The 13,523-nt window shown below is 50.0% G+C and overlaps 2 protein-coding genes across 3 annotated transcripts; one reads left to right on the top strand and one right to left on the bottom strand.

Moving 5' to 3' along the window:
• Positions 1-4,413: 4,413 nt before the first annotated feature.
• Positions 4,414-12,358, bottom strand: HSP90AA1 (heat shock protein 90 alpha family class A member 1). Of its 2 annotated transcripts, none has more exons than XM_067725279.1 (11): positions 12,239-12,358; positions 9,213-9,374; positions 8,754-9,120; positions 8,288-8,421; positions 7,666-7,986; positions 7,282-7,447; positions 6,921-7,111; positions 6,665-6,812; positions 6,172-6,440; positions 5,523-5,856; positions 4,414-5,211 (listed from the first exon to the last, which is right to left on the bottom strand). In XM_067725279.1, exons 2-11 carry the CDS (start codon positions 9,372-9,374, stop codon positions 5,102-5,104), a joined length of 2,202 nt encoding a protein of 733 aa, XP_067581380.1. In that variant the 5' UTR covers positions 12,239-12,358; the 3' UTR covers positions 4,414-5,101. The 2 variants fall into 2 exon arrangements, with proteins under 2 accessions (XP_067581380.1, XP_067581371.1); XM_067725270.1 differs by lacking the exon at positions 12,239-12,358 and adding an exon at positions 9,897-10,050.
• Positions 9,554-12,743, top strand: LOC137222310 (proline-rich protein 2-like). Its single transcript, XM_067737128.1, has 3 exons — positions 9,554-10,400; positions 12,244-12,313; positions 12,728-12,743. Exons 1-3 carry the CDS (start codon positions 9,554-9,556, stop codon positions 12,741-12,743), a joined length of 933 nt encoding a protein of 310 aa, XP_067593229.1.
• Positions 12,744-13,523: the final 780 nt, after the last annotated feature.

Below are 13,523 nucleotides of genomic sequence, written 5' to 3'. Positions count from 1 at the left end.
ACAGGGGACTTCCCTGGCAGTCCAATGGTTAAGACTCCGAGCTTCCACTGCAGGGGGCACAGGTTTGATCCCTGGTCAGGGAACTAAGATCCTGCATGCACCAGAGCCAAAAAAAAAAAAAAAAAAGAAAAGAAAATTTAATTAATAAAAAGAAGTGGAATCATAAATACAGTATTTGTCCTTCCGTGTCTGGCTTAGTTCATGTAGCTTACTGTCCTCAAGATTTATCCATGTCATAGCATGTGCCAGAAGATCTTTCCTCTTTAAGGCTGGATAATATTTCATTGTGTGTATGTACCACATTTTGTTTATCCATTAATTCACTGATGAGTGTGTTTGGATTGTTTCTACCTTTTGGCTAATATGAATGACACTGCTATGAACACTGGTGTACAAATACCTTTTTGAGTCACTGCTTTCTGAGTATATACCCAGAAGTGGATTGCTGGATCATATGGTAATTGTTCATTTTTTGAGGGACCACCAAACTCTTTCACATTTTTTCAATAACAGTTTGAGATATTCACATACTATATAATTCATTCACTTTAAAGTGTACAGTTCAGTGACTTTTACTATATTCACAGTATTGCACAGCCATCACAATCGATTTTTCAACACTATGATCACCCCAGAAAGAAACTCTGTACTCATTAAGTGCTCACTCTCCACGGCTCTTCCCCGAAGTCCCGGCCAGCCAGGCAGCTGCTACGTTCTGTGTCTACGGATTTGCCTATTCTGGACACTTCATGAGTCATAAATTCGTGGCCTTTTGTGACTGGCTTCGTTCACTTGGCATGGTTTTCAAGGTTCATTCTTTCTACGGCAACAATATTCCAAATAATATTCCATTGCACCGTTATACCACATTTATTTATCCATTCATCCATCCATTGATGGACATTTGGTTTGTTTCCACCTTTTGGCTTTTATGAGTAACGCTGCTATGAAAACGTGTGTACACATATCCTGAGGATACGGAGGGCTGACGACATCATTTATATAAGGACTTCAGCTCCTCAGATTTTGATATTCTTGGGGGTCCCGGAACCAAGCCCCTGAGGGACAGATACCCAGGGAGGACTGTTGTGTGTTTTTGTGGACATGTTTTCCATTTCTCCTGGGTAGATACCTAAGAGTGGAATTGCTGGATCATATGGTGATTCTATGCTTCACTTTTCCAGGCAGTGCCAGGCTGTTTTCCAGAAGGGCACCATTTTCCACTCCCATCAGCAGCGTGTTGAGGGTCCAATTTCTCCACGTCCTTGTCAACATCTACGTGTCCCTCTCTGCTTTTTGCATGTGTTTTGGAAATCTCCAAAATAAAACAATTAGAAACTGTAAGTTAAAGTGTTTGTAAACTGTGAAGTGCTTACACTAATTTGTTAACAAATATTTGAGTGCCTGCCATGTGCCAAACACTAAGTACCTGGGATACATAAGAGAACAAAACAAACATCTCTATTCTTGGAAGTCAGGACTGGTCCTATTGGCTCTTCCTAAACCTCAATCTTTGGAGGCAAGGTCGTCAGACCCTAGCTCGGGGGCTGCGGGATAGAGAACCCAAGTGGGAGCTGGCGTGCTTGCGCCCTGGTACCATCAGTAGGATTCTTCCCACCCGTAAGATAAAATGGAATAAGGGGCACCTCACGAAGATGAAACAACTTCAGACTTGGTGGAGCTGACCTACCAAATCCCCTCAGTATTCCTGGTATTGAGGACGTTTCTCAAGGGGTGGGCATGGGCCCCCACCCCCCGTCCTAAAAAAGCAGCCCCATGGCAGACCATAGCAACTGCCTTCCCATTGGCTAAGTCGCTGGACAGTCTCCAATCCAGGCCCGAGGCTAATGGTTCCCATTCAAGGCACACACAGTTAATCAGTTTCACTTTCCAGCTTTCTCTCCTCAGATGCCCATGTGTTCCCCAAATCTCAACACATCCAGGCTCTCAAGCCTGGCTCACTATGCTGGGAAGCCCCCCACTTCTGTTGAAGTGGGGTCAGCTTTGTATCAGCTGCCACCCCCTTCCTGGAGCACCCCCCTCCCCGGCCCTGCCCCACCAGCTGACCCCTCCTAGCTCTGTGCTTCCACCTCAGTTGGGGCTCCTTGGCCTTCACCGTGGCCACCTGCCCCAGTGACACACCTCTCATCTGTGTGCAGGGCCAGTCCTTCAGTGGCATTCAATCAAAACGTGACAAATCCGTGCTTGGTAGGAACTACTGAAAGTTGAGGCCCGAGAGACAGCAAGGGCACAGTTAGCTAGAGGGGACTGGCACTTGCGGACCTGAGCCCGAGTAAGGCAGGCAACCTCACAGGACTCACAACAGGAGGAAAGGTCCTACCTGACCAGGCACCTGCTAAGCCCACTACCTAGTAAGCGCCAGAACAGGCTTTTAAGGTACCTCGGCTCCAATTTACAAGTAATGAGGTGCAGGACATGGCCGGCTCAGTCACTTTTGAACCCCAATAGACTGCTTTCTATACCTTTGCATTGCTTTTTTCATTTGCTAATCATGTACACTCATGGACCACACCCCGTTAAAATTCACCCATTTTGTGTACTTTAAATTTTAATAAACATATACAGCTGTGCAGCCATCGCCTCAAGTTTTGGGGCACGGAATCTTGTCCCTCTGCAGTTACGTCCCTACTAGGACTCCTGGCGCCAGGCAACCCACTGAGCTGCTTTTTGTTGTCGTGGTTGTGCCTCTTCTAGAGTTTTACAAAAATGCAATCACAGTAGGTGGCTGTTTCTGTCTGGCTTCTTCCACTTTGTTTACCTAGGTCTCTTGTTTTCTCAGTTCTCAGCATACAGGTCTTGCAAAACTTCTTGTAAAATTTATTCCTATATGGTATTATGCATTTTAAAATATTAATGACTTTCTTGTTGCTAACAAAATTTCAATTTGATCTCGTACCTTAGGATTTTGCTGTACTTACTCTTGTACCAATTTTGTAGATTCCTTTCCTATTGTGCTCACAGCCACTTAACCTGTGAATAAGGCATGTTTTTCCACCTCGCACCACACCTTTGTCTCTGCTTTTCAGCACTCGCTACTCTCCTAGGCAGGGTGGGACCTAACCCTGGACTTGGCAGCAGCTGGCTCAAGACCCTGCCAGCCTGAGGAGCATCGCCTCCAGGTCGTGTTCGTGTGTCCTTCAGCTCAACGCCTCACCCCCGCCACCCCCGCCGGGGCTGGGCATCACTATCTCCATGGTCCAATCACTGGCACACGAGTTCTGGGGGTAGTACAGTTCCAAAGTACACGTATCTGCCATAAATGCTTTCCAGTAACTCAGAAAACATGCTCAGTGGGAGATCTTTTTTTAAGTGGGAGACTATTTATAGAGGCTCTCAGTTTGTTTCTCTGAAATGTTCCTTTTGATTTAAGTGGAGTCCTCTATATTCCTACGAGGCACGGGAAACATGGAAGAAAACTACCCCTTTGCCCTGGCCTTTCAATTCCTAATTCCTGAACAGCGTGGACGCCTGAATTCTCTCCTTAGACGAATGGGAGGTAAGAACTTCCGCTGCATTAGATTACAAGGATTAAAGGCGATTACTTTACCAGGCACTTGGAGCCCACGGAACACTAGGTGACATCTTCCGCAGTATAAAGACGCTCAAGTCCTCTCCCTGCCCCCTATTAATCACGGTCACTCTTCACGTGGTCTTAGGCTCAGGATCCAGATCCTGTACAGAGCTGCTACCACCAACTTTCCCACAGCTTACGCCTCTCCAACCGCTGCTCACAGCTATCGGCACCTTCTCTACAGCCACCTCGCCCGACGCTCAATAAGGAACCAGAGGCCCAGGAGCAGAGGTGGTTTCAGGTGGAACGGCACTCAATAAGTACGCGTGGTACAGAACTTCCAGACATTCCTAAAGCCAAGGTAGTTCAGAGACGATATTTAGAGCATCAGATACGTTTCACAAATACCGTCAAAGCACAGTTTGGACGTGAAAATCCTACGGGACAATGGCTGTTATTAGGAAATTTAACAGTGTCAGATTCACCTGTTCTCATCTGTGTCTTTTAAGGATATATGCTCTGGGAATTCCCTGGTCGTCCAGTAGTCAAGACTCCGAGCTTCCATTGCAGGGGGTGTGGGTTCAATCCCTGGTCAGGGAACTAAGATACCACCTAAGATCCTGCATGCTGCACAGCCAAAAAAAAAAAACAAAAACAAAAATCCCCAAAAAACACATCACGAGAACATATGCTCATCCCCCACCTGCCCCCTGAGAGTGCACCCTGGGAAGATCGCAGTAGTAAGACTCCGGCAGTCAACACCAATCATCTACTTCCTTGGCTCCTCGTAGGCAAGATGTACACACCTAACATTTTACATTCTGGGACCATCCCGTCATCTATACTCTCCCCCCCTCCAAAATAAGACATTTTCACGTAAGTTCTTTTTAATTTATCTGTATTTGTTACAACTTTTAAAGCAGAATGTGACTTGAGCGCTACGTCTCCATTCACAAAACTTGCTCCGAGTCACTTTTCAAACAGCTTTACAACATGCCTAGATAGGCTTATAATTCTGCTACTCTCAACACTACTTTTCTGTGGAAAACAAGCCCTATGTATGGACAGTGACTCCCATCAAGTTGGTTCAGTTGAACATACTAATTCCTAGGGGTCTGGCACATGCAGTCAATACAGGCGATGGAAGGTTTAAAAAGTAAATCCCAGAAGATGAAAGTTGCTTTAAGAAGTATTTTCTTTTAAACATCAAGGTATATACTTCAGAACACTTCAGCGACAGAAGATCTGGTCTACTAAAGAATCCGCCTGATAGCTAAACACTTCAGACCATGAAGTTAACGTAGGTTACATACACCTTACAACAAACGCTACTTCCGTCTGTTAAAATAAGCCAACATGAAACTAGAAAAAAACTAGCTCTGCTTTTAGTGCCTAAAGTATCACAGTATCACACTTAGTAGAAAGAAATCTTATCTTCCCCTTAAGTAGTTGTCATGCCATACAGGTTTTTAAATGTTAACAAAAATAAAGAAATACTTGAAAACATATTATCAGAAGAAATGAAGACAAGAGTGTTGAACACGCGGCCACGTAATCCTCAGGCAGAGCTCAGTCTACTTCTTCCATGCGGGACGTGTCATCGTCTCCTTCGAGAGGCGGCATCTCCTCAGTTACAGCAGCACTGCTGTCGTCAGCAGTGGGGTCATCTTCATCAATACCTTTTTGGAAATAAACACCATGGATTAGATTTCCTAAAGCCACCTAACTATCCCAACACTGCCAGTTCATACCCACTTTCCAAGGCTGAGCAATTACTACTTTACAGGGTGTATGACCCTGTTTCATTCTTTATCCTGTACAATCAAAAGGCCTATTTTACACCCGTTTAACTCATGTGACTTAGGGTTTCCCAAACTGAATGGGACAGCCCAACTTTGTTCAAATTGCTGAGAGTTATGTTACCCTTTCAACAGTCATGTGTTTAAGCTTTTCCAATAGTATTGACACGTGGTATTTGCACAAGGCTTACCAAGACCAAGTTTGATCATCCTATAGATCCTGTTAGCATGTGTCTGGGGATCCTCCAGACTGAAGCCAGAAGACAGGAGCGCCGTTTCGTACAGCAGGATGACCAGATCCTTCACAGACTTGTCATTCTTGTCAGCCTCTGCCTTTTGCCTCAAGGTCTCAATGATGGAATGGTCAGGGTTTATCTCCAGGTGCTTCTTCGCTGCCATGTAACCCATTGTTGAGTTGTCTCTCAGCGCCTGAGCCTTCATGATCCTTTCCATGTTTGCTGTCCAGCCATATGTGCTTGTGACAATGCAGCACGGGGATGTCACCAATCGGTTAGACACGACCACCTACAATCAAAACACAGTGATAACGAGGCCTCAGAAGATTTCATGTTCTAACTTGTAAGTACCTGTTACCAGCTTTATTATGAACATTTAAGGAACTTCAGTATTGACGAATCAGAAATACCATCTGCAAACTCAGATACCTGACGCTTTCTTCCTGTGAGTTCTCTTACACTTCCAGTCTTTAAGAATCTTGAGATCTATATCCATCACTAAATGGAAATGCTAAAGTTTTCTATTAGTAAGTTAAGAAAACTTCAGTTTGAAAAACACCTGACACTCCTTTTAAATGTAGGTGAGAAGACTGTATTCACACACCTTTTCAACTTTCTTCTCCAAGATGTCCTTCATGATTTTGCAGAGGTTTTCAAACTTTGTCTTTTTTTCTTCCTGTTTCTTTTTCTCTTCTTCGTCCTCTGGAAGTTCCAGGCCCTCTTTGGTGACTGACACTAAGGTCTTCCCCTCAAACTCCTTCAGCTGTTGCACACAATACTCATCAATAGGCTCGATCATGTAGATCACTTCCAAGCCATGCTTCCGAAGACGCTCCACAAAGGCAGAGTTAGCTACCTGGTCCTTAGTCTCACCTGATATATGAAAAAGTTTTAGATCCTTAACAGGAAGCAGTTTCATTTCCTTTTCTTTTTTCCTATGTAGTTTGATCTAACCACAAACAAGAGCTAGCTCGCACTATGTTGCCTATAGTAACCCCTACTAATTTATATGTAACACCACATGGGTAGAAAACACACCCAACTGTTCCTATGGGATCACAAGCACAAAGATACGACTAACATTTACTGCCCATTACCTGTGATGTAATAAATGTGTTTCTGGTTTTCCTTCATCCTTGTGCAGTAGTCCTTGAGGGAAACCATCTCATCACCAGAAGCAGAAGTGTAGTACCTCAACAGCTCTGAAAGTTTCTTTCGATTTTGAGAATCTTCATGTATTCCAAGCTGAAAAACAGGTGAACTTAGGAAGACTTTCTCTGCATTAAAAAATCATTTAAAACGAGAAGCCAGTTTGACTACCAGTCCTAATGGTCAAGTGTGTTCACAACTAACCTTTATGTTTTTAGAGAACTGCTCATAAAACTTCTTGTAGTTCTCTTTATCTTCTGCCAGTTCAGTGAAGAGTTCTAAGCATTTTTTGACCAAATTCTTCCTAATAACTTTCAAAATTTTGCTTTGTTGCAACATCTCACGGGAAATGTTTAAAGGGAGATCCTCCGAGTCCACCACGCCTCTGATGAAGTCTGAAAAAACAGACCAAATGCGCTCAAGGTCACTCCAAGGACAAAATCGACAAAAAACGTAAACCTGAAAAACCACAGACGAACGATTTTTTCCCCTTTAAAAATCGGGAGTTGATAGGCTGAACTCTGACCTGTGACGGCGACCGCTCTTTATGCCCAACCGCACTTACTCAGATACTCAGGGATCAGCTCCTCGCAGTTGTCCATGATGAAAACTCTGCGAACATACAACTTAATGTTGTTCTTTTTCTTTCTGTTTTCGAACAGGTCAAAGGGAGCACGTCTTGGGACAAAAAGAAGAGCTCTGAATTCCAACTGTCCTTCAACTGAAAAATGCTGTAATAAAACACAGCCAAGATCAAGACAATGCCATCAGCTTTCACCAACAGGTACCACTTAAACCCCAGAGCCAAACACTTGCAGTTACATAACTTCAAGACTTCGGGAGAAGGATGGGGCAGTGGGCAAGAGAAAGCTGCCAGAAACCACCCTCAAATTTAACAGTTTGAGGCAGACCACCTGCAGACACTAGCTTTGAAGCTCTCAGCACTCACCTTCACTGCCAAGTGATCTTCCCAGTCGTTGGTCAAGCTCTTGTAGAACTCTCCATACTCTTCATTACTAATGTCATCAGGATTTCTGGTCCAAATCGGCTTTGTTTTGTTCAGTTCTTCTTGATCAATGTATTTCTCCTTGATCTTCTTTTTCTTTTTCTTGTCACCATCCTTCTTTTCTTCTTCCTCTTCATCAGAGCCAACATCTTCTATCTCAGGTTTGTCCTCAGACTCCTTTTCTTCTTTTTCCTTTTCTTCTTCTTTGTCTTCCTTTTCTTCTGCCTCATCATCACTGACTTCTTTATCACGTTCCTTCTCCACCTTCAAAAGACATAAGTAAATCACATCATCTCTCCATCCCAGAACTAAAAAAAATAAGCTAAACAGCACTGAGGCACTTACACCCAAAACCAACTGAAAGCAGTAAGTAGCCAGAAAGCTACTCATCAGTTTCTGATGTATCGCAATAGGCCTGGGTGCCTGGACAGAGTAAGACAGAGCTCCACCCGCCCGCCCGATAGATACTGCAAGTTCAGAACTCTTCTTTTACCAAGGACTCTAAAGGCTAAAGATTTCAACTCAGTCGCTTTGGTTTCCTATGTGAAAATATACAGAAACTCACAAAGAGAGTGATGGGATAGCCAATAAACTGAGAGTGCTTCTTCACAATCTCTTTTATTCTCCGTTCCTCTAAGTACTCAGTTTGGTCTTCTTTAAGATGCAGAATAACTTTTGTTCCACGACCCATAGGTTCTCCTGTAAAGGAAATAGAGAAATGAGCTCAATTTCAATCTCAATGGCCTAAGCAAGGTTAACCAACATATAGCATCAATCTAGCTCTCCTAGCACTCATTTCAACATCTATGAAGCAGGGGTTTACCCTTACTGCTAACGGAAAGACTCCCAGAACAGTTAACGGCCAAGATAAACAACCGCAAGAACAGGCTATCCCACTTAAGGAAAACACGAATTTGTTTTTTTTGTTTTTTTTTAAACACAAACTTCACAGCACCTTCAGGGGTCCACTGCCTATAGCACCCCACCCCCCACAAACGACTGACCCAGTAAGATGTCTACCGGATGCCCACCTGTATCAGTCCTCACTGTGAAGGATCCTCCTGCGGAAGACTCCCAGGCATACTGCTCATCATCGTTATGTTTGGTGATAACGGTCACTTTCTCGGCCACCAAATAGGCCGAATAAAACCCGACACCAAACTGGCCAATCATAGAAATATCTGCACCAGCCTGCAAAGCCTCCATGAACGCCTTGGTCCCAGACTTGGCAATGGTACCAAGATTGTTGATCAAATCGGCCTTGGTCATTCCAATCCCGGTGTCCACAATAGTGAGCGTCCGATCTTGCTTGTTCGGAATGAGGTTAATATGCAGCTCTTTCCCAGAATCTAGTTTACTGGGATCTGTCAAGCTCTCATACCTGATCTTGTCCAGAGCCTATTTAAAAAACACAGAATATTACGCACAAGGCCTCTAAACGGTGGATTTTATACCGAAGCTAAATCCAAATTCTACATTGAAAGACTTACGTCGGACGAATTTGAAATAAGCTCCCTCAAAAAGATCTCTTTATTCGAGTAGAATGTGTTGATGATCAGCGACATCAACTGGGCAATTTCCGCCTGGAAGGCGAACGTCTCCACCTCCTCCTCCTCCATCGGCTGGTCTTGGGTCTGGGTTTCCTCAGGCATCTGGAGAGGACACGGAGCCAGTGAGGCCGCCGGACGGGGTCCCGCCACGTCCCGCGCCCGCTTCGGAAGCCGGTGCGCGCACGAGGCACCGGCTGACAAAGGGATGACCTCATTCCGGGGCCCCAGAGCCGCCGCAGCCCACGCCGGCCGCACGGGCGCCGCTCCCGCGCGACTCCGCCATGACACCCCCCCCCCTCCGCCGGCTGGGAACCGGGCCCGGGGACTCCTCCCAAGGCGCAGAACCCAGGCCCCCGCGGCCCCGTCCCCCGCCCCCGCTCCCCCAGAGCCCCAAGGCCCGCCCGCTCCCGCAGCGGGGACGGGAGGAAAGGCCGCAGCAGGCCCGAGGCCTGCGAGACGCCACGGCCGCCCCGGCACCGCCTGCCGAGGGGCCCCGGCGGAGGGGGTTGCACCCGCCGCCGTCTCCCGCCCGGCCCCGGATCCCCGTGGAGCCCCCCCACCGTGGAGTCCACCCCCTCCGGAGCCCCCCCCCGCGCGAAGAGCCCCCGCCCGCCGCCCCCTCACCTCGGCTGAAGGACCGCAAAGGCTCCGCAGCGACGCAACACCAGGACGTACAAGCAACTGGCGCGCCGTCCCCGCGCCTCCCTTATATAGAGGCGAGCCCGCCCAGCGCGCGGCGCCTTTTCCAGAAGCCTCCCGAACCTTCCGGAAGAACCCTCCCCAACCGCCGCCGCGGCCGCGCGCCTGCGCCTGCGCCCTGGACGCCGCCCGCCCCTACCCTGGGCCCGCGCGGCCCCACGCCCTCGCGCCCCGCCCTCCACGGCCGCGCCGCGCGCGCCCGCGCGGACCGCAGGACGCCTGCGCGGCCCGGAGCTCCCGGGAAGGTCTCGCGCCTTCCGGGGCCATCACCCCTAGCCCTGCCCCCGCGCCCACTGCGTTCTGCGCGCCGTCGGCCCCGCCCCCACGACCCCTGCTCCGCGCGCGTCGGCCCAACGGCCGCCCTGGTGAACAGCCAACCCTGTCCAGGCCGCGGGGAGTGCGACCGGGGGCTGAGTGCCCGGGGACTGAGTGCCCGTGCTCGCGGCTCTGTGAAGTGCAGAAAAGTAAACTCTCGGTGGTTAAAACGTGTCCCCAGGTTGTGGAAGCTTCGGGTCCTCCACCGTCAGGGCCCGAGACTGGGGGCCCGGGGCCAGGTTGGGGGCCTTGAGGCCGCATGTAGGAAATCGAAGCAGGGGTGAGGGGTCCGGTCCTGTGTCACATGTATACGCCCGGCGCACTGATCAGAGGCTCAGAGCCACGGTTAGGGGTTTGGGGGCTCGGGGCAGCGATTGGGCATCCAGGGCTGTTGCGGAGGTACGGGGCGCACTTTTTTGCCGGGGTCAGCGATTATGGGTTCAGGGTACAGGAATTCTGGCAACAGGTGCCTGCCAGAGCCTCGTTATGCAGAGGCCCGGGGCTCCGGCCTGGGTGTGGGGTGCAGAGGTGTGTGAGCGAGGGGTGACCCGCGTATGTGCATGGGGAGCAAAGGGGACCCCTGGGCCTCGTGGGGCTCCCGTGCATCTGTTTCTGAAGCTGAGGCGGGATGGGGAACGAGGGCTTCCCCACACATCGCTATAGACCCCACCTCAAGGCAGGCCACCGCTCGTATTTGGGGACTGGTCCTGTCCTTAGGCCCCGCTGCGACCAGGAAGAAATGTTGAAACGGACACAAAATACGGAATTCTCCCAGCTCTTGCTCAGTCCCTTGGGGACTTGTACCTACTTTGGGTTTGTTGTAAAATCGTATCCTTCAACGCGTTGCGGGCCCTAGTCTGGAATTCTGGGACGTGGTGACCATGCAAACTGACCCAGCTACGCGCATCATGATTTTGTAAAGCTCATCTCTTTTACTTATTCTTTTGTGTAGTTTGAGGTTTCCATACGAAGTATGTAATTCATGGTTGGGGTGATTAACTTGCTTTAAGAGCCAATTTCTTAATGGGAATTCCAAACGTGTTTAGAATAGTGCCAGATCACGGAAGAATTTTGGAGGCGGGGTGGCGTCTCTGGGCTTCACCCAGGTCAGTAAGCGGGGGCGGGGGCTGTTCACCGTTGAGGAAACCAACGCCCGGCAGTGCACCCCTGCCCCGCCCAGGCCTCTCCCGGTAAACCCTCCTCCTCCTCCCGGCTCCTTTGTCTCTAACTCCTCCCACCATTGCCCCCCCCTCCCCCCGGAACAATCTGGAAGCTCCTTAGGTTGTAAACAAACTTGACTGACGACTTCCTCCACTTCCTAGTCTCCAGAGAAACCCAGCTTTTCCAGCAACAGTGTTCTCCGCTGGGGCTGGAGACCCTTCAGGAGGCAGTGAAATCAACGCAGGGCGTCCTGACTAGCGTTAAAACAGGCAAAATAGACTGGAAACTACCAGCCACGTGGTGAGGGTAGATGGGGGTTGTTATCGTTCGCTGGGGTGCGTTGTAAAATGTGTTTCTGGCCCCAGCTGTGTGTGGAAGCTCCCGGCGGCCCGGGTTTTCCCTGCGGCCTGGGCTGGGGGCGGGCAGTGGGGAGGAAGAGGAGAGGGAGCGGGGGAGGGGAGATGGGGTGGTAGCGCTGAAGTTTCGTTGTCGCCACTGCCACTGTCAGCCGCGCAAGGGCTCCCCTCCTGTAGCCCGGCAGCCGCCCTCCTGTTCTCCTGACTCGGAGGCCCGGCCCGCATCTTTCCACTCCACTCGGGCCACTGCCCGGGAGGTGTAAGATTTCTTGTAGATGAGCCGTTCAAGGCCCCGGCTGTGAAATTCTCGGTTTCTGGAGCTTTCTCCCCTCTCCTCCAGAGGCCGCTTGGGGAGCCAGGGTTTCCCAGCAAGCTCCTGCCTTAACACCCTTCTTCCAAATCCTCTTGCGCTCCGGCTCTCGCCTGCCTGCCTACCTCAGTCGCTGAGTACGAGGAGCGTTTTGGCCTCGTCCCTCCAGACGCCTGGGACCGGTTCCACACCAACCGCCGGTGCCCTCCCGACCCCTCCGCTTGGTTATACCAGCAGCACGCTGGGGTTTCCCTCGTCCCCGCTGCTCCTTCGCTGCCCCCTCTTAAGACTAGTCCTCTCCCCCTGGCCTTTCGCTGGCCCTCTTCCAACTCCAGACTCGGGTGCTGACCTCACTTCCCCCACCTACCTGGCTTTCTTCCAGGGCTCACTAGCCAGATGACTGTCCCACCACCTTCTAGAACCCCAGGCATCCCCGCAGGGGACCTGGCGTGGTCCCTGCCACTTCTATCTCCTAGATACCTCTTGAGTCTGTCCACTTTCCTCCATCCTCGTCCCCCACCCCTCCCCCAGTGCTTGGAAGCCGCTCACCTGGAAGCCCTCCGTAGCCGCCAGACTGCTTCCTGCCTCTGCTCTGGTGTGTCTCCGCTCTGTAGCTGGGGCGAGCTGTGAGAGCCCAGATCTGGCCCCGTCAGTCCCTTCCTGCACACACTCCCCAGACACTGGCTGACACCCCGTCACTCCAGAGAGAAAGACAGCTCCTTACCCAGGCCTGCCAGGCCTTGTGGGTGCCTCTGCCGCCCACCGGTGCTCAGTTCCCGCTGTGCTCCGCATCGCTCTCCTTTCAAACCTGACTCCACAGCGCCGTGCGTACACCCTTCCTTCCACCAGAAACACCATCCCCTCTCAGTGTTCTAGTGGACCTTCTGCAAGAATTTCCTTAGGGACCCCTGCGCACCCCCATCTTACCTTTCTACCAGGCCCCGCCCATCTCCTGATGGAAACAGGTCCTCAGGATGTGGGGCCCCTTCCCTCCTGGCTTGGGCACTGCTGAGCCCTCCAGCCCTGCCGTCCACTCTCACTTCTTCCTTTTGCACCCAGCCGTCTCCTGCTCTCTCAACACTAACACATCTCCAAGTCCTGCAGATTTAGCTCCTAAATATTTGTTGAACTCATCCCAAAGTGATCTTGCTGTCAGGAATCTGACCATTTTTCTCTACCATTTGAAACCTTTCAGTGTCCCTCCATTGATAAAGTGGGACACAAGGCACGGACCCTGGATGCAGGTGTCCCAGATTCAAATCCCAGCTCTGCCACTGCCTATCTGCGTGACCCAGGCAAGTCACCTACTCCCTCTGTGCCTTGGGTTCAGCGTCCGAAAAATGGGTGTGCAAGTGTCTTCCTCATAGGGTTGTTATGAGGCCTAAATGAGCACATTCTGTTTTTGGAAAT

This window comes from Pseudorca crassidens, chromosome 1 (assembly GCF_039906515.1).
Source record: "Pseudorca crassidens isolate mPseCra1 chromosome 1, mPseCra1.hap1, whole genome shotgun sequence".
NCBI lineage: Eukaryota > Metazoa > Chordata > Mammalia > Artiodactyla > Delphinidae > Pseudorca > Pseudorca crassidens.
This window is presented reverse-complemented; position numbering and strand designations above follow the sequence as displayed.